A 20,778-nucleotide genomic window follows, 5' to 3' on the forward strand; every position below is an offset into this window, starting at 1 on the left:
AATCCAACCCTTCAACAGTTTGAGGGGACTGTGATCTGGCAATGTGGTATGTGTTTAAAAAGTTTGAGGACCCCTGGTCTAACATATCGGATGCATCACAAATTTCCTAGTCCTGACTTAATAAAAACATAAACAGCATTATTCAAAGTGTTTATTGCAGTTAGCTCTAAAATGCACAATAAAAAACTTTAAGGAATACTGTCCTACCTAGAGAAACCATATTGTGCTGGCTGTGGGAATATGGGAATTATAGTCTTAACATGTCTGCTGAGTACCAGCTGTGGGAATTTTCATCTTCAGCCCCTTCCACACAGCCATATAACCGAGAATACTGGGTTATCTGAGTCCGCACTACCATATATTCCATATATTCAGAGCAGATAATATGGGATTTTATTCAGCTGTGTGGAAGGGGCTTAATTTCCTCATTGAAATGGGTCATGCCTGAATTCAAATTTAGGCCCCTTTTACGCTGTCATATAAAATCCAGATTATCTGCTTTGAACTGGATGATATGGTAGTGTAGACTCATATAATCCAGTTCAAAGGAGTGGATTATCTGGTTCGATAATCTGGAGTATATGGCAGTGTAGAAGGGCCTTACACAATTTATTTATTTATTTTTAATTTTTTTAATTTTTAAAAAACTTTTATATCCCAATCTTCTCTACCTCTGTAGAGGGACTCAGACCGGCTATGTTTTCTAGGTCTCTATGTCAATTGTTAAAGAAGAGACTAAGGATGGCGTATTTATGATCAATCCAGATGCTTTAACTGTATGTCAGTAGTGGGGCTTTATATGAAATATTCCTTATTTCTGTTGGTACCTGAAGAGACCTCTTGAGCCCGAGATAATCCAATTGCTTTGTTATAGACCCAGGCTTCGGGTTCCAGGTTCATGCTCCAAGATCCCTGCTAGTTTAAAATTTGACACTTAAAACAATGGCAGATGAGAAGTCAGCCATATTTTACCAGAAGAAAGCAAATTAGAAAAGGTGTTGGCTTGGTAGGGAAAAGAGAAACAGCTTGGCACATGGTATGAATCTCTGGGCTGTGGCAAAGGTAGTTTGAGAGAATGTTCTTCCTAGGTATAATATATGTGTTTTGCTTTTTTGATTTTATACTTTTGCTTTGGTATATAGAACAAGTCTTAGAACCTTTGAAGTTACTGGCTATTTTCATGAAAGGTTTAGGGAATCACTGGAACCACAGTTAATGGGACCACTTCCATTATGTGTGACCTGCTGAGGTATCATGTTGGTTATTGCCTACTAAATTCAGCTTATTTAATTTTTTGAGGTTTTTAAAAACACAGTCCTATAGTGAGACTATGTAAACACTTTTGATAATTCTTCCTGTTAAATATAATATATCTATTGAAGGACATATACACTGTTCAGTCATGTGCTAGGAAAAATGCCACCTATGGTACATAAGAATGTGTAAAACTTAAATATTTAAAACAGATAAACAGATAAAACAAATTTTTAGTCTTTAAAATGTTCATGACAAGATATACAAGGACCACTTAGCATGCCATTGAATATTTTCTTATAGTTGGGTCATAGTCATAACATGCAAGATAGACCCAAATTAGAGTGTTTAAAGCTGACTAAAATTCTGAGTTAACAGATTCTGTCACATAACTAGGTTGAACTGCTGCTTCATTAGAAGTCATCCCTGTTGAAATAACGAGCATGCGTATTACACAAAATGGGATCATAATGTTTATTCATTTTCACTGGCAAAACTGCTCTGTTTAAAGGCATATGAAAAGTTTAAAAAGAAACTTGTTCAGATCAGTCAGCAAATAACTAAAATTATTTGATTCTTCTTTTTAAAGTGTCAGGATCATGTAAGAAGGTGCTCTTTCTGTTGTTGTTGTTGTTGTTTTCCTTCAAATTGTTTCTGATTTGTTTCTGATTGAATGGCAAAATTGTTCCTTCAAATTTGTTTCTGAGGCTGAGAGTGTATGACTTCCTCAAGGTCATCCACTAGGTTTCTATTGCTGAGCAGATATTTGAATCCTGGTCTTCATAGTCGTAGTCCAATGATCAAACTGCTACATCACACTGGTCACCCTTTACTAGAGATATTGCCTCTTGCAGAATGTTATCTGCTGCTAGATAGATGCATTATCTGAGCATTGTGAAAGAACAATGATTTACTTTTTTAAATTAATTTTTTATTGATACAAACAAAATCAACAAACAGTGCACCTGAGATCTGTTACATTGAAGGTGTATTAAGTTTTGATTCATAACTATCCAGCTAAAACATATCCAGCTGATATAACGATTGTAAAAGAAAGATAATTTTCCATCACATGTATAAACTTAACGAAGTGTATTAGAATAATATGTTCTGTTGACAGACTTAAGGCTTCTTAAGAATGGTAGAATGCAAGTTCTGGCCTGGCAGATATTTTGAAAACCCAGAAGTTTGGGTCACCAGGTTTTATGTATTTGTTAAGACAACTCTAATACTACAATTTATAGTTGAAAAAAGTGAGGTAGATCCAAACCTGTGTTGGTCACATTTGAGCCCCGAAGAAGACATTACCATGGACTGTACCTTTAGACCCTGCTGTGGAGTGGTTGTAGTGAGCTTGTTGCAATGCTTATAACTTGCTCAAAGAAAATCTATTAATAAATGTTAGCTTCTCCACCATCTTCTTCTGAGTGCTGTGTAAAGGGAAAGCAACAGAGGGCCCTTCCACACAGCCATATAACCAAAAATATAAAGGCAGATAATCTACAGGGTGAGGCAGCATAACTTCCTTTTTTCAAAACTTAATAAAACCCATTGTATGAATCAGAAATTTTTAGTTTTTTAAAAAAATGTAGGTGCATACCTAAAGTTTTGTTTTACGTAGTTTTGAAGATCAAATTAGATAGGTGACGTCTCCCATTCTCCATATACTGAGTAAACCGATTTCTGGCATTTGTCATGACTCTTGCCGGCATAGCAGGTGTTATGTTGGCAATTTCTTCCTGGATGTTGGTCTTCAAATCTTGTAGGGTCCTTGGACGGTTCACATAAACACAGGATTTCAAAAAACCCCATAGAAAAAAATCACAAGGGGTCAAATCTGGAGAGCTGGCCGGCCACTCCAAATCCGCTCGAAAAGTAGGCCTCAATGGCAAAAGCACACTCCTCGCTGTTTCAACACATGATGGCAACTGAACTGTGTCAGGACAAAACTTTATACTCCCGCCTCTCGAATGAGACCACAAGCGCTCCGCTGCATCTTCAACTGACTGAATGGCGCACATTTTAAAAAAGGAAGTTATGCTGCCTCACCCTGTACAATATCTGCTTTGAACTGTATTCTCTGAGTCCGCACCGCCATATGATCCAGTTCGTTGTGGATTTTATGCAGCTATGTGGAAGGGGCCACAGTTCTGACTGGGCTCACGAGACAAGGCAGATTCTATGAATCTTTTCTGCCCCTTTTTCTGTGTTTTGGGGAAATGTTTCCAAACATTCTTTTTACATGAGTAACAGTTAAATCTTTCCCTATGGAAAGTTGGTTTTTTAGTACCAAGCGTTTTAGGAGCAAGCGTAACTTTGAGTAGCACCTTGGTTCAGGAGCCATCTGACCTTCAGTTGACACCTAGGCAGACAGGTTTGTTCATCTAGAGCAGGCCTTCACAACCTGTGGTCCTCCAGATGTTTTGGACTTCAGCATCCAGAATTCCTAACCAGCTGGCTAGGAGATTAATTCTATGTAGTTTTACTAATGCCTGTAGGGCCACAGGTTGTGCAGGCCTGGTCTAGGCTATTACTGACTATCTGGGCTGGTAGTGGTTCTCTGGGGCTTCAGGCAGATGATTTGTTAGATCACTTGTGCTTGCTTGTAAGTGCTAGCAGTTGAGTTAGACACCATCTGACCAATTTCACTGAGCTATGACTAGTCCTCAATTTTGTTAGAGAAATGCTCTCTTAGGGATTAGGTTTACACAAACTGGATTAGCAGTGGCTCTTAGAGATCACACTACGATTGCTGCATCTTGATAATTCTGAAAGGTGTTCAGATTCTGACTTCGGTGAGTATCTAGTGTGCTGTATTTTATTTACTGTGATATGATTTCACCTTATGTTCTTGTTAGTAGTTATCTAAAGAGATGTGCTCTGCTGATTTTGGAGAGCTCGGAAATGTTAATCTGGCATAGTTAGGGACAGAGTTTTGAAAATTGATTTATAAAGATGATTTGTTATGTAACTCATTACAATGCCTCTGAAGTAAGTTTACAGGTATCATCAAATACATTTATTTACTTCTTATCTAGTTTCATTTTTCTATTGCTGGGGGATGGCATAATACTTGGAAATATTTTGCTCAAATGCCTCGAAAATGCCCTTTAAAAGTAACAATAACATGTTTGTTGTTACAACATAAAACCATTCATTATATAGCTTCCTTTTGCCCTCATTAAAAAAAAAAAGAAAAGGTTTTAGGAAACTGCTTGTAATGTATGACTTCCAGCTTCCAGTTGAGAAGGTTATGTTTCAGATGGGTCAAACCCAAGTAAATTTGGATTTTATAGCCCAAATTTAGGGCCCTTCCACACAGCCACATGACCAGAATATCAAGGTAAAAAATCCCAAAATATCTGCTTTGAACTGGGAGCCCTTCCACGCAGCCCTATATCCCAGAATATCAAGGCAGAAAATTCCACCTTATCTGAGTGTGGACTGAGGGTCCGTCCAGACAGGGCTATTATTGCAGGAATTCCCACAATAAAGGAGATGCTGTCCAGACAACGTTCTGGATAGCCTTGCTTTAATTCGCTACAAACCGGGAAAACCCTGGTTTGTAGCGAATTAATTTGATGGTGCATTTATCCAAGAAGGCGCGGGATAAATGCACTATTTCTGGATCTGGGCTGCAGAATACTGCAGTCCAGACAGTATTCCCACAGTTTACCTTGGTGAGCCCTCCTGGCGCATAGAAATGATGTGCCAGGAGAGCGGAGAAGGAGGGAGGAAAATTGCTCCCCACCTCCCCGGTTCTCCTGGCACGTCATTTCTACATGCCGGGGGAGCTCGCTGGGGCTTCTAATGGAGACTATGTAAGTTTTTCTTATTTTTCTAAGGGGCTTGGGGGGAGGGCCTCCCCATGTTCTCTCGGGCTAGTCCCGAGATAACGTTTGGGCAACCCGACCCAGAAAGGTAACCCAGTTCAAAGCAGATGTGGGATATAGGGCTGTGTGGAAGGGCCCTGGATTATCTGAGTCCACACTCAGATAATGTGGGATTTTCTGCCTTGATATTCTGAGATATAGAGCTGTGTGGAAGGGCCATCAGTCCACACTGCCATATATTCCAGTTCAGAGCAGACGTTGTGGAATTTTATTCAGCTGTGTGGAAGGGAGCTAAGAGAAGTACTGTGCATTTTGTTTTCAAAGAGATGGCTGCAGAGGTGTGTGTTTATATGAGAAGAATCTGTGACTTATGAATATGAGTTTTAAAGGCCATTTTAATGTATTTACTGTATTTTAATTCTGTTTTTACCACACTGTTATTTAATTGTTTTTTTAACTTTTGTATTGCTCCTTTTAAACTTGTTTAGTGTGGAGTATTAGCCCCCTTGAGTCCCCACAAGGAGAAAGATGGGGTATAAATAAATATAATAGTAATACTTATCTGTTCTATCAATATGTCTGAAGCACATAGAAATTCATAAAAATGCATGCTAAAATAAGTCTGTTTCAAAGGTCTTGCTAGATTTCCCCCAGTTCTTTTTTCCTTCTTTATATTCTAAGAAACTACAGTGAACGATTTAGTACATTGAGTTACTAATAATGTTCTCCAGTTTTGTACCAGCTGCAGTGTAGGTAACATTTGGACTATGGCCTGCATGTGGTACCCTATCTATTTATGTATTCTTTTCGAAGAGTCTAGCACAGTAGTTCTCAACCTGGGATTCCCAGATGTTTTTGGCCTTCAACTCCCAGAAATCCTAACAGCTGGTAAACTGGCTGGGATTTCTGGGAATTGTAGGCCAAAAACATCTGGGGACCCCAGGTTGAGAACCACTGGTCTAGCAGCTTCACCACCTAGACCCTGTTTCTCCTTTAAACCCATTAAATAAAAAATAACCATGCTCAAGAAAGGCAGATTGGAAGTATGTCCCTTGTTTTCAACCCTGTTAATGTTACAGAAAGCACTGTATACCTTCAAAAAATACTTTTATGCATAATTACTTCATTTCACCGAGTCTTGAAAGCAAACCCTGGTTGACTGAAGTTGCGGTGGTGGAGACCATGTGATTACCGTCCCTGAAATTTGTTTAATCAGTTGCATTAGAGCATGTGCCACAGGGGCTGCAATTATTCATGTCTTACCTGCGAGTAAACGCTACAGACTTCCAAATGCTTCCAAATGAATATGTAGAGTTGTGATGCAAGTAGCTTGACTGGGAGGGAGAAGGAGGAAGATTTTGAAGGAGTGACCTTTGACCCAGAAAGAGAACTTGGCTTGTTACTGCCTTTATACCCACTATCTATTGCATTCTTGAACATCTTAGGATAACCACAGTTTCTTTCATGTTACAGAATAGAGGTTTGTTAGGTTTGTCAAGGAGCATCATGGCAAAGTAAACAGGAATAATTTTTATTGTTTAGATAAATAGTTTAGATAATTTAAGAGAAACTTGAAGAATATAATTTCTGATTTCTGTTTTGGTACCAAATGTCAAAGAGAAATTGGATGCAATATACAATAAATGGAATCACAGATGTTCGTCTTCATTTTTTTCCACCCTATTTTTCTTCTAAACTTGGAAAATACAATGGCATTATTGGCATAATCCATTTTAGTTTGTGCTGCTGCCCACTCCTGTGTAATAACCACAAGTTGAAGAGACAAGCTTTAGGATTTGTATGCAAGACAGTAGTGTTTCACAATGGGATAGAAAATGTAACATCAATTTTCAACTGTCAGCAGGTGTCACATGCACTATAGTGACAGCAGTACAGTTCAGGTCACTCCTGTGTTCACTGGAGCAGGCATGTTCCTCTGAGGACAGGCCAGAAGGTTGGGAACATGTCAGTTGGGCATGAAGAGTGGTGGCGGCACAGTTTGAGGAGGAAGAGAGGCACTCCTGATTCCCATCCATCCCCACTCAGAAAAATGAATTGGCCTCGTTTAAGATGAAGGAAGAGTTAGATTCACCCATATTCAAAACCTGTGCACAGAACTTAGATCCTAAAGTAGGAATTTAGTGAAATCCTTTCCCCACATCACTATCCATGAGATTTTAAACAGGATGTTCCAGTCTAGATCTAAGCTGCTTTGAGTCTCCTTTGGAGAGACAAAAAAAACCCGGAGTATACATAAAAATCATCATTATCATCACAACTCTGAGGTGGTCAACATTTCAGTTTATTTTCAAACCTCGTTCAAACCTCCAACTTCAAAAAGTGCAAAAGCTGGAAGATATGCATGGCATTCATTTCCTTTCTTTGCAAAGTGGGACTTGCTGTGCATGGCTAAAAAGGGAGGAGGCCTTGGGAATGTGCAGATAAACCCTGTTCAGTGTCCTGTGAAAACTTGGGAAGAGACAGAATAATCCAGAGGAAATGTGGATTAATGTTGTCCTCCTAACTGAGGCCTGCCAATCAAAAGTGGAAGAAACCAAGAGGGTGAAGTCTTCAAAGGTTAGACTTCCCTTCTTGTAAGGTGGTGACGAATTGTCCCAAAGAGTATCTTATGAATTAAGCTCTTTTACATCACCAGGCCTTAACCTCATGTTCTTTCTACTCTGGGTTTATTTACTGTTTCTGTTTGCATTAGTCTCCTCCTCTATCTTTCGTCCTCCTCAACTTTCATATAATTCTTCAACTGCAACTTTCACCTTTTCCATGTTGTTTAAAATAAAAGAAACAATGGAATGCAGTTTGAAATACCCAAGGATATAAACCAATTGCATCACAACTGAGAGAAAATACTCTGAAAATTATGCACAGATAGCATTATTCTTCAGTAAAACTACATAGAATTAATAATGGAATCTCTAAACTATGTTTGAGAAAGTATGAAGAAATAGTCGACTGGAGCCACATGTGGCTGACATGTCCAAAAGTACGGAGATTTTGGGATGAAGTTCTAGCACGGATAAGCCAAATTTTGGGGTGGGGGGTGGGGGTGGTAGTACATTTCAGGTGTGTCCTATTACTGATTTCTGTATTCAAAAGTAAGAACAAGAACTTGGGGAAATAAACATCTTTTACTGCTCATGTGCTGGAAAACTCAAAATAGCTAGAATCTGGAAAAAACTAGAACATTTGTTAGTAAAGAATTGGTTAAACAGGATATGGGTGATAGCCCTATCAGAAAAGTTAACCTATAAATTTTGATTAGCAAAAGGAGAAATGAAAGAAGAGCTATTTGATAACACATCGAAATTATTTGCTAACTTCATGTATAAAAGCAAAGGCAAATTTAAACCACCTAATGTCCAAGAAAATTGTGGATGAACAATTAGAAAATGGATTACAATAATTAGAATAAGTTAAAGTAATAGAACTGACAGAGCTGGCTATGTGAATGATTGGAGTGGTGGGAGATATAGATTTTGGAATTGATGACAAGACAATTGTATTATGTTTTAAATGTTTTGAAATAAAAAATAGAGAGAGAAAAACCTTTCCATGTCTGCAGCTCTTAGGCAGCTCATTCTGTTTCTCCTCTTTCTGTACTATTTTTGCAGTCTACATGCTATCTATGCTCCTTTAATTAATTCTCTGTTCCTGCAATGGATTCCTAGTGGTTTCCCATCACCTTTAGTGGAATTGGTAACTCACACAGCTGCAGCGAAGAGCAGGGATTGCTGACCCATATTAGTATCTCAGAAAGCATACTTATAACTGCAAGGTGCATGGACCACTTTAGAAGCTCAAGAGCATCTATGGGACAGTCAAAAGAGCTCCTGGGGTTTCTGAGTCACAATATGGCAGTCCCAGTACTGTATATTTTCAACAAACCTGTTGTGATAACTACACCAGATCAGATAAACAGAAAAAATAGCATAAGTACCAGTCCTGGCTCTTTCTTTATCCACTGGCTTAACCTCTGACTCAGTAATATATTTTCTGATCTACCAGTGAAATGTGGGTGAGTGGTCCTTGGGTTTTTCCAGCTTTTCTGATGGCTAGCATCTTCCTTTTCTTCCATCTTCTGGATACTTATGTTCTCTAGTGGGTTGTTTGCCTCTGCTGTTTTCTAGCCTAATGGATAAATGTGTAGACTGCATGTATAAATGGCAAAAGTGCTCATATTGTTCTGTCCTAGATAATTCATCATTATAGTGTGTGTCAGCCCTGTTGATAGAGGACTCAATGATGGTCATAAACAGGTTAGATGTTCCAAGTCTTGTTGGAGTTTTTCTAACAGTGCATCACTGTTTGGGTTGCTGAGCCTACATCAGAAATGAATATGAACGAGAGCAGGGATGGTTTAGTGTACTGAGCAAGGATACTGGGCAACAAGAATCACTGCTCTGGTAGAATGATTCTTATCTTGAGGGAAATAGTCATCATTGATTTAGATTTTCAGTTAAAATAGTGTAATGCTTTGGGAGAGTTTTCACATACAAATGGAGAGCTCACTCTGTAACCTTAAAATACCTTACTTTTTGGCATTTGTAAATATACAGTAGATGTAGGAGTGAAACCTAGAAATGGTTCGATAAACTCAGTTCCCATTATATTTCACTACTGGTCAGGCTGATAGGTGTTGACAGAAATTGAAGTTTAACAGAATTGGGAGTACTACCTCAGCTCTTCCTGAATCAGTATGTTGGAGGAATGTTCTCTTGTAACTTAGGTGGCAATATTTACATGCAAGAGGAGATATGTTCATTGCTGGAGGTGGGTGAATTATGTTCTTAAAGCACTCAAATGCTTCCACCAGCAGCCCCCAAACATGATTGTTGATCATGTCTGATGAGACTGGACTTGCCATAGCAAGAGATGTTCTTCAGCTTTTTCATTCTAATATACCAGAAGATACTGGGAGCTGGAAAAAAAAACCCCCAAACATCACAATATTGCTTTGGGCTTTTAATATTGTCAGTGTTATGCCAGATACTTGTTTCTTTTCTTCTTGTGATATTAGAGGGGTTTAGAATTTTGGTATTTTTTAATGCTTGTTTTTAATGAAGTTATGTTCCTCCTTTTTCCAAAAATTTAATTCAGTGTTGTAGTTTTTAGTCTTTTGCCCTTAAAGTTCAAGAAACAGATTAGGGAAATCCAGGTTCAGCATCCCTTATCCAGAATTCTGAAGTCTTCCAAAATTGTCCATATAGTGGACAATATATGGTGACACCTTTTCTTTCTGATAGATCCATGTGCACAAACATTGTTTTATGCACAGTGTAATAAAAAAAGACTGTGTATAAAATACCATGATTGAAATTAATTTTGTGATTATGCTTGGGACCCATCCCCAAAATGTCTTATTATGTTTCTATATGCAAACACATTTATTCCAAAATCTAAAATCCAAAAACCTCTGGATAAGGGTTGCTCAACTTGTAAGGCCCTTCCACACAGCCATATAATCCAGAATATCAAGCCAGAAAATCCCACAATATCTACTTTGAACAGGGTTATCTAAGTCCACACTGCCATATATTCCAGTTCAAAGCAGAAAATTTGGGATTTTTTTCAGTTGTGTGGGAGGGGCCATAGTGTCTTTGCTTCTCTTTTATTTTATGCACTTGTACTCAATTTTGGAGCAATAAAAGAAAATATAAACTCTGCTCTCCTCATTTTATAATACTTATTACCCACCCGAAAAGGCTGAGCTATAGCAACGAGCAATTCAAATGGCACTGATTATTCACTTCCATATTTCTCAGAATATTGATCCAGCTTTGAATTTTACATCAATTTGCGCACCTGTTCAGAAATGAATGATGATACTTTTGCACATAAGTTTTGTGAAGTCTGGATTTTATAGTGAAAATATTGGAATGTAATACTAAGGAACTATTGACAACAGTATAATGAAAGATAAACTTTTCTATAAAAATATCCTGTGCTATAGTTTTCCCAATTTATAAGGAGTACTGTGATGATCTCTAGTCCTGCTGGCCTCAGTACTGTTGGGTGTGGAGTAGCTATTTGCTTGTCTAAAGTTGGCAGGGGGGAAATAAACAAGTTCCTCAAAACAGGGATTTCAGTACAGGCAGTCCCTGAGTTACAAACATCCGACTTACAAACTACTCATAGTTAGGAACGGGGATGAGACAACAGAAATTGAGAGAAACCTACCCCTAGGAAGGAAGAATTACTCCTGAAAGAGTTATAATGGGGAAAAGGTATCACCAATCCTTGTTTCTACAACAAGCCATTTTTCAAAAAATCCAGTTATCACAAGGACAGAAAGTGAGGTGACATCTTTTGAACAGGGCTCAGACAGCAAAAAATCATGCCAGGGGTGCTGTCCAAAGCTTGCTATTATATATAGAGGGGTGTGTGTATGGCTGGCACTACACTTCAAAAATGCAGCTGTTCTGACTTACAAACAAATTCAATAACAAACCTACAGAATTTATCTTGTTCATAACTTGGGGACTACCTGTAATTTTCCTTGTTACATTATGGAAGCCTGATTGGAGTTTTGGTTATTATCTGTGTGGTATTAGCAGAGTTTAATATGGGGTTGGAGGGTTGGGCTGCATTTACCACAGACATGTAGGTTTGTCTGGGGAGGTTTAATGTAATTCAAATATAGCTGTGGGACACATTTTTGTATAGGAAAGCTTGGCAGTGGATAGGCAGGAAGATCTCTTGTGTCCTTGATCTGGCCTTCTAGGAGTAGGGAAATTGTGCCTGCCTTCTCCCTTTCGTCACACACCCATTGCTGCTATTATTTTCCTTCATTTTCTTGTAGGCTGCATATGAATATTTTCCTCCAGAGTGATTTATTCAGGAAGGGGAACACATTGTGCAGTATTGGCATATGTAATTGTAGTTTTTGTGCCTATATTCAGAACTTCGTGTGTTTCATCATGGTATTTTTTCTTTCCTTCTGCCATCTAGTATACTTAGCATTTGTATGTGTATGTTGCACTTCAAAAAATATAATGAGTGCTGAGAGTGAAAGGATTGAGTGGATGTGAAGAAAATGTAATGGACTACTTCTCTCTTGCTTTTAGGTCTCTTGGAGACAGGATGGATGATCAGAAATCACCTGGTGAGGACAAAGACTCTGACACACCAGGTGAGTGCTCTCAATTTGACCACTCCTTCTGATGAAGTCACTTGGGATCTATGTACAATAATGCAGTTCAACAGGGAGCAGAGGATGCCATCTACAAAATCCGTAGGGTGCTGGCCTTCTGAGGGCTGGCCTAAGACGTTTTCCCTCTTTGGGTGATGGACAAGATGGCACTCAACGAGAACAAATAACATCTTCCCATATAGAAGGTTAATAATGAATCAGCCGAACCCCATAAATCGTTGAATTAGACTGTTTAACTAGTAGCAGTGTGCAATTTGGTTAAACCGTATGCCTTTTTCGTTGTCCAGATTTCGTTCCCCACCCCCCAATCCGTTTTTCAGGAGGGACCTGGCAGCCCAAAGATCCGTTTGAGCTCCGGGAAGATCTGGCCCATTGGTGGCAATGGGGAAACTTCTGAGGCTCCCCTTTACATCATTTTTTAGGCATCAGTATTAAGAAACCACCTTTTATTTTTATTATTTATTTAAAACTTTTATATCCAGATCTTCTCTACCTCGGTAGAGGGACTCAGACCGGCTTTTCTGGTGTCCTTTCCTCTAATATCCATCTAGACCTGGCTTAAGGCATCAGACTTAAGAAACCACATTTTCTGGGGTTGGCTCCCCTTATATCCTTCAACTAGACCTGGGGAAGAATTAAATTGAATTCTCCCTGTGGGGACTCAATGGACTCAGGCTATCCCCTCCCTTCAGTAAACCACCCCAATATTTAAATAAACACCCCAATGCCTTTTCACAGCCCCCCAAACACATGCCCACCCTCACTTCCGTAGCGAATTTGGGGGGGGGGGAATGAAATATATTTAAACTAAGAAAACTAAATGAAGTTGCCAAAGGAAATGATTGGAATTGAGTCCAAAAGCAAGCTAAGTGATCCTAAGAGCAGCAAAGGCACTGAGATAGAACACTGAACTAGCTAGCACATGAGTGGCTTTCTTTTTCTGATTGGCTCAGGCAAGCAGCAGGGCTTACAGCCTTACAGGGAAGCCCCTGTGTGCACGCTCAGCTGCCTCTCCCACTCAATTTGTAGCTGAAAGAAATGGAAAGCAGCCGTTTTCAGCAGCCATGTGGTTTGTTGCGCCGAAAAAATTTGGCGGCAGTGCCCGTGCCATTATGGCTGGCTGAAACAGCCAGAGCCCGTTTTGAAAAACAGATCTTTACATAGCCTTACCAACCAGTTCAGTATTCTTGTGGACTGAGACTCCTACCCAGTTGCCAGGTCCTGACAGACATTTATTTGCAGTGGCAGTGGAGGCAGTAGATGGAATTCTGTCCTCAGAGGATCATGGGAGTGTGGAAACGGACAACCTGAAACCACCAGAAAAGGGCCTTGTCAAAGAGGAATTGGAAGAAGCAGAAGCCAAAGAAGAGCCACCTGAGAGCTGCAGGTGAGAGATCAGAGGGCTGGGATGGAGTGTGTGATGATGTGGGAGCAAGGAGGAAAAAGGAATTTATACTTGTGCGATCAGGAGACCGTAATGGGATATGGTGGCTTTAGGGAACAAGGACAGGATGTTGCCAAGGGAGAAAAGGTCTTTGCTTCAGGTTTTTTTGGATGGCAGTGCTTGTAGGCGAAAAAAAAAAGACAATTTTTCACTGCTGTTTCTTTTCAGTTTTTTTTAATGTTCTTCCCCTCTTGTGATTGCAATTATTAAATATTTCTTGTTTTTCTCTTCTATTATCTGTTTTTGTCTCCACTGTAAAACCTCAGCCCCTTTTCCTTTAAGAGGCTTTTAAGTGTCCCATACTCTGTTTAAAGAAGTAATCTTGCGAGTGATAAAGTAGTTAAAATGATGCAGACTGGTAAACCTGGGATGACACCCTTCTCTCATGCAAGTCCTTGTGCTTGGTGCAAATGGCATGTATATCTGGTTTCTGCTTTCATCTCTAGCCATGGAAATCAGAGAAAGGATTTAGGGCAATGTCAGGAGAGTCCTGTGAAAGCAGAATATACTGTAATAATAGGTTAACTTTTCCAATAGGGTTATCACCCATATCCTGTTTGACTCATTCTTTATTAACAAATTCTCTAGGTTTTTCCAAGTTCTAGCTATTTTGAGTCTTGAGGCACATAACATGAGCAGTATAAAATTTTTATTTACTAAATTCTTAATCTTATGCTTTCAAATACAAAAATAATTAGCAGAGTATACCTGAAATATATTACTCCCCCCACTGTTTGACTTATTCATGATAGAACTTAATCCCAGAATCTCCATACTTTAAAGCACGTTAGCCACATGTGGCTCCAGTTTCCTCTTTCTCCACACTTTCTACAACAGTTTAGAGATTCCATTATTAACATACCTAAAACATTATACAAACCCTCTGGCTCAGTCTTAAACACTTTCCTCTTTAAAAACCTACTTGAATAAAAAGTTTTAGATGCTACCATAAAATATGGAGAGGTCTCCATCTAGCCTCTTTGTCATGCCGTGAGCCATGGCTTGGCTTTGCATTACCAAGGAGATCCTGAGAACCAGCTGTGTATACTACATGGACCATGTGCAGAGAGCTATGTTTGTGTGTAGGAAAAAACTATGGCATACTAATTTTACCATTGTGCACCAGATTATGACACAGCAGTGTGAGGCCTTGTATACCGTTTCAGGAATAATTGTGAACAGATTAAAAAAAGGTTCTGGAGCACTCAAAATTTTATTTATGGTTCTTTGGTCAGTCGCAATAAATTTATGAAAACACTTTGGCCTTTTAATATTAAAAAATAGACTAATGCTGCTATTTCTCATTTTTCTAAAGCTGAGTTAATCATTGTTAGCTCATTAGCTAGAAATCTTACTCTAGCTAGATGAAGAAGATTGGCTAGTATTACATTCTTAAGGAGTGTACATCATAGCTACATGAAGGCTAACAGTGAATTCAAATGCCCTAGAAATGTAAGGGTGTGGATCCCTTTCTGGTAACCAGTTCAGAATGGCTCTCTGAAAAACTGTCGGATTCTATCTCTTTAACATCTCTCCTCCATCATCATGGATTGGGTGAGGCTTTTGTGTTCCCTGCACTGACAAGCTGTTTCTCTTTTTCACCCCTTGTCTTCTTCCAGCTCCACACCCAAACGCTGTGCGTTCTGCAACTGCAGCAAGTGGAGCCTACATGGGCAGCGAGAGTTGTTGCGTTTTGATCCTGCTCCTGACTGGGAGGAAGACCTTCCTGATTCAGCAGAAGGAAGGCAGCCGGGCTCTTCAGTAGAGACGGAAAATGATGATCTGACCCTGATTGGCTTTGCAGATGGGGTGTCAGTACGGGAAGTGTTTGAGCCGACAGGTGAGTACTTGACACAGAAGAGCAGGACCTGGCTTAGCCGGCTACTACAGTGTTGGGCTTTGACCAGCAGCTCCCTTACTCCTTGGCCAGTGTGTCCACATCACCTTTATGTCATGTTCTGAGGTACTGTGAGGCATCACCAGTAAAGTAGCAAGTGAAAGCCCTCCAGATTGACTGGCTTCTTTTTGAACTATATATCACATCTCTTATCATATGGGTTTTGGTTAAGATAAATCTAGGAAAATGGAGGTGATATCTTCAACCTTTGGCTTCTACTTTTTAAAGTTCTACATTGGACTTGTGTGAAAAACAAGATTCCTCAGCATGTATTTTCAGCTCTAAAATTGTTCTCTTTGTCACAAACACACAGACACACACACACACATGCACTCCAATTCCAGATTTCTCTCAAACTTTCTTGGGTGTCTTGTTTAGATAGGTGTGTACATCTATGAAGGGATGTCTGTCCTTGTGGAATAATTGAAAGTCAGAAACCCTTGTTTATCTGCTTATAGAAGTGCATATCTAACCCTTCAGATATTGATGAATTCCTACTTTCATAATCTGTCATCATTGGCCAGGCTATGAAATATGGGGCTAATGGGACTGCAGTTCAGTAATGCCTGGATGTCCACAAGTTCCTAAAATATTTTAAATTCACCAGTGGCTCCTAGAGTATCTAGAATTTGATTCCTCTTTTTCTGTTATGTTACGTTGTGCTTGCCAAAATCTGTACTTGAAGCTATCTGTTTCTCCTTCTTAGTTTAACACAATGGTGGTTCTCACCCTGTGGGTCCCCAGATGTTTTGGCCTTTAACTCCCAGAAATCCTAACAGCTGGTAAACTAGCTGGCATTTTAGGGAGTTGTAGGCCAAAACACCTGGGGACCCACAGGTTGAGATCCACTGGTTTAACACTTATTGTCCTAAATAATTTTTCTTTGGCTTTCTTTGTCATGGTTTACATTTCCTTATAGGGCACTTTTGGGCTCATCACTGGTGTGTGGTTTGGTCAGCTGGAGTTCTGCGTCCAGAAGGGTCATGGCTGAGCCTTGTGAACAAAGCTGTCATCTCAGGGATTGCACAGGTCTGTCAGATTCAGCTATGCTGGGACATGGGAATGGACTCTTTTTTTCACAGTGTTCAATTAAACTGGGTTGCGTCATAGAGCAACATTTGGATTAAGACTCTCAGAACCAATTGTATTATTTCTAAGAGATAGTGGCATCATTATTACACTAGCCAAACTGTATCAGTAACACTGGTGAATCTGCAAATGTGAAGAGTAACTATTGGTATTCAATAATCGAGTAAGGCATTTTATTTAGCACCACCTGGCCATCTTCCCCAACTGTCCTGCAAACATTGTGAAAACCAAATCTGTATTTGTTTATCTTAGCCCTACTCTCTTTTAACAAACTGGCAGCAGACAAGGAAACTCCAATTTCATTCTCTACCTGCACAAATTCTATCTGAGTTCAAAGCCTTCAGTGATACAGAAACAGAGCCATTTGAAAGCAAATGAAGAGGTCAGGGAGGTGAGGCCATGTATCTGTACCAAAGTTCAGAGTACAGTATTCAGGCACCATGTTTCTGCCCTCACTAACCACAACGTACAGAAATTATGAAAAATCATAATGAAGAGTGCATGAAAATTGGCTTTGATCCGGGGGGGGGGGGGGGGTTGGATGCCCTGCACCAGATTTCTTGACAAAATCACTGCCTCGTGAGGTTTTAGGGAGCAGAAAATAACTTTTTTGAAATTATTTTTTCAGGGTTGAGGAAGATATGTATGATGCCAGTAGTCCTTATTTTGTCCATTTTGGTTCTGTACTTTATTAGCATTCAACTGGTACAAGCTAGAAACTTGGAAAGGTAGCTAGTTGGTTGATGTGTAATGTAGCCTTGTGTTGATGCATATTCTAGTTTTAGAGATCTTCTCCTATAGATACACAGCGATGATGGGTTGCTCAGCACCCGAAAGCAGCCACCTTGCACAGTCTATTATACTGATACACCCTAGCTTCTCAAGCCATTGTTTTCTTCTGATGGAAACTCTACCCTGCCAACATTTGGTTCAGCTTTCTTACCCGTGTAGAGCTGCTGTTCTTTGCAGTTCTCTGAGCTTGGGATGTGTTCCTTACATCTTCCAGAAATGTGAACACTGTAATAGGCGGGGTGCTACCATTCTATGCCACGCGGAGGGGTGCCAGCGCCACTATCACTTCCCTTGTGCAGCAGCCAGTGGCTGCTTCCAGTCCATGAAGAGCTTGAAACTTCTGTGTCCAGAGCACCTAGACCAGGCTATACAGATGGGTAAGTGCTGGCAGTATGCCAAGGACAGCTGACGTGGGTCAAGGATTTGATGGTGACTTGTTCAGATTAAAATGGGCTCCCATCTAATGATTCTGTGAATAGCATGGAAATAAGTGGATGTGTTCCCTAGTGGGTAGAGCAGCAGGGGCATGAGGATAAGGTTGACAAGGTTATAATTCTAGGCCTGAGAAAGTTAGAAAAAAGGAAATGCTGTTTACTGGGGATGTGTATGTGTGTTTGCGTGTATGTGGCTGGTTTTTGGATCATGTTGCACAGGGAAGAAAGAGCCAAGGCTAATAGGCCGAGAGCAAGGGAGGAATGATGTTTTGTCTTTGGGTTCCAATGTGCCCTTCTTTCGCAGAGGACTCGCGCTGTATGGTGTGTGACACCCCAGGGGAGTTGCGTGATCTTCTCTTCTGCACTAGCTGTGGTCTGCACTACCATGGCACCTGTTTGGAGATCACAGTAACACCACGCAAACGCTCAGGCTGGCAGTGTCACGAATGCAAAGTTTGCCAAACCTGCAGGTGAGTGGAGCAGTAGGTAGAGGGATGGAGAAGGAAAGAGATATTACTTGGGGTATCTCCAGAATAGCCTGATCTTGGGTGTTCCTCAGCTCAGTGGCAAGTCATAGTGTCTCTCCCTTGCAGGTTATCTGGTGAGGACAGCCGAATGCTTGTGTGTGAAGCTTGTGAAAAATGCTACCACACATACTGCTTGAAACCTGCCATTGAAAGTGTCCCTGCAGACTCCTGGAAGTGTAAAGTAAGTCCAACCAAGTGTTATCTGAGCGGAATAGTGCAAAATTCAATGCCTCCTTAACCCAAACTGTGTTCCAGCCCAGCCTGAATTATGTGACCCATCCAAAATTTGCAGATTATGGAAACATTCTTTTCTATATGCTACTTTGTTTGTAGTAGATGTAGGGTCTGGCAAAGAGGGAGTGATACAGGTTAACTGGCCCATATCCGGAGTACTGAAATTCTCCAAAACCATCCACACTGTTGTGTGGAATATAGACATCTTTATTTTTTGATTATTCATTGTACATAAAAGTACTTTTAAGCTTTGTGTTTATGATGTATATGAAACATAAATGAATTTCATGTTTAAAACTTGGAATATCTCATTATGCATATATTGCAAATACGTGTATTTCAAAATCTGAAAAAATTCTAATTCCAAAACATGTCTGATACCAGACACTTTGGTTAAGGGATACTCATCCTATAGTTGAAATCTTCATTCTAGCCAATGGAGATTCTCTTTCACTTCTCTGGCTTTAGAAGGAGTCCCATCAAGTACCTGCCTGCTTGTGAGTCAGAGAACTAAAACTTTTTATTATGAATGTGAGACTTTCAGATTTCTGAATTCTAGGCTGGTATGATTTTTCAATGCAATGGGCATAGCTGTATGTATATGTATGTAAGTATGTATACATAGTAGTTCTCTATATAATTCAAAGGTATGGTGGAAGAGATAGGACCTTACTTGTTAGCTCTGAGTATTTTTTTTCCAGTTCTTCCTATGAGCAGCAGCTAGTTTTTCTTCCTAGGTGGGGCTTCCACATTTTTATATTGATCTTCAAAATACTAAATTGGAAATCTGTGCTCCCTGTCAAGGCAAATCAACCATTTTAATAGTTCTATGCTCATACACAGTGTATCTCAATTATTCGTTTTTAAAAGGATAAGCTAAATTTGATGAGTTACTGATATTCCAGTTCTAAGTATGTTTACTCAAATACAAATGCCAGTGAGTTTGTTCGGTTGTACCAGGAAGCAAGCATATTTAGAACTGCACACAAAGCCATCCTCAACATACTTACTCCCTTATAAGTCAGTATGAACTTAAAACTACGAGTTCGGAAACTTGAATGTGTTTTGTGGTTAACACGTTCCTTTGACAGGGAACTTACATGTATAGTCCATGCCATTGTTGTTGTCATAGCTTTGACTAGGTTAATAATTTGGCATAGAAAAATATGTCTTGTGTCAACTTTGTGTTACATTAATTTGACATAAACCTATTCTGGGACAAAATGGAGCCATGGGCTCCTATAAAAGGAAAAGGCTCATTTTTTAATTTCTTCAATCTTCCAATTTTGGATGTTCATTTTTCAATGCGTTATCAGTCCCCCTGCTCCCTCCCCTTATCCAATCAGTGGTTGCTATCCAAACACCTTTGCCAGTGAGATGACTCCTGGCACTCTTAAGAAGGACTCACTCGCTGAATCTTGGAGTCCTGAATGCATATGCATCTGCCTTTCTTCAGAGTTGCCGGGTATGTTCTGACTGTGGCCTCCGTCCATCCGCCTTGGATCCTAGCTGCCAGTGGTACGAGAACTACTCTCTATGTGAAGGATGTCAAGAGCAGCGCTGCAAGGATGCGAACAGTGCTGAGGTCCCTGATGTACAGCACACCCAAGAGTGAGTTCGTTGGATTTGGCCTTCGGTTAGGTGGGCTGTTCATACAAATGATGGCTCATCTTGCAAGGTAGTAATGGTGATTGTTGTTGTGAGATTTCAAGTCGTTTCTGACTTTTGGCAACCCATAGGTGATCTAATCACAGGGGTTTCTTTGCAAGATGTTCAGAGTCAGTTTTCCATTGCCTTCCTCTGAGTATGAGACAGTGTGAGTTGCAAAAGTTCACCCAGTGAGTTTTCATTGTTAATTAGGGATTTGAGCCCTAGATTTCAGAGTTGTAGTTCAGTGCTCAGCCCAGTCCACCATGCTGCCTCTTTGTAAGGTATATGTGTTAAAAAAAACCCTCAATTGCCAAAAACTTGCCTCAGTGGAAAGTGCTGCCTTGTCAGCAGAAAGATAGCAGGATGGGGTCCAGTCTAACCTTCCCTGGAAGGTAACTCATAACCATGAAGTAGACACTACAGATGTTCTTTTTCATGTCTTCATCAAAGGTGTCA

At 39.9% G+C, this 20,778-nt stretch overlaps 1 protein-coding gene across 5 annotated transcripts in view; it reads left to right on the forward strand.

The window, feature by feature from the left end:
* Positions 1-20,778, forward strand: part of KMT2D (lysine methyltransferase 2D) — a 132,736-nt gene that overhangs the window by 3,946 nt on the left and 108,012 nt on the right. For 4 of the 5 annotated variants that reach the window (XM_060763910.2, XM_060763911.2, XM_060763914.2 and 1 more), the window contains exons 3-10: positions 12,170-12,234; positions 13,498-13,642; positions 15,319-15,539; positions 16,516-16,625; positions 17,692-17,854; positions 18,216-18,381; positions 18,505-18,619; positions 20,129-20,283. In XM_060763910.2, coding sequence (XP_060619893.2) covers positions 12,186-12,234; positions 13,498-13,642; positions 15,319-15,539; positions 16,516-16,625; positions 17,692-17,854; positions 18,216-18,381; positions 18,505-18,619; positions 20,129-20,283 — 1,124 coding nt within the window. In that variant the 5' untranslated portion in view covers positions 12,170-12,185. Of the gene's footprint in view, positions 1-12,143; positions 12,235-13,497; positions 13,643-15,318; positions 15,540-16,515; positions 16,626-17,691; positions 17,855-18,215; positions 18,382-18,504; positions 18,620-20,128; positions 20,284-20,778 lie in introns of those variants that run through there. The other variant, XM_067463935.1, reaches the window with a different exon arrangement.

This window comes from Anolis sagrei, chromosome 2, assembly GCF_037176765.1.
Source record: "Anolis sagrei isolate rAnoSag1 chromosome 2, rAnoSag1.mat, whole genome shotgun sequence".
Taxonomy (NCBI): Eukaryota; Metazoa; Chordata; class Lepidosauria; order Squamata; family Dactyloidae; genus Anolis; species Anolis sagrei.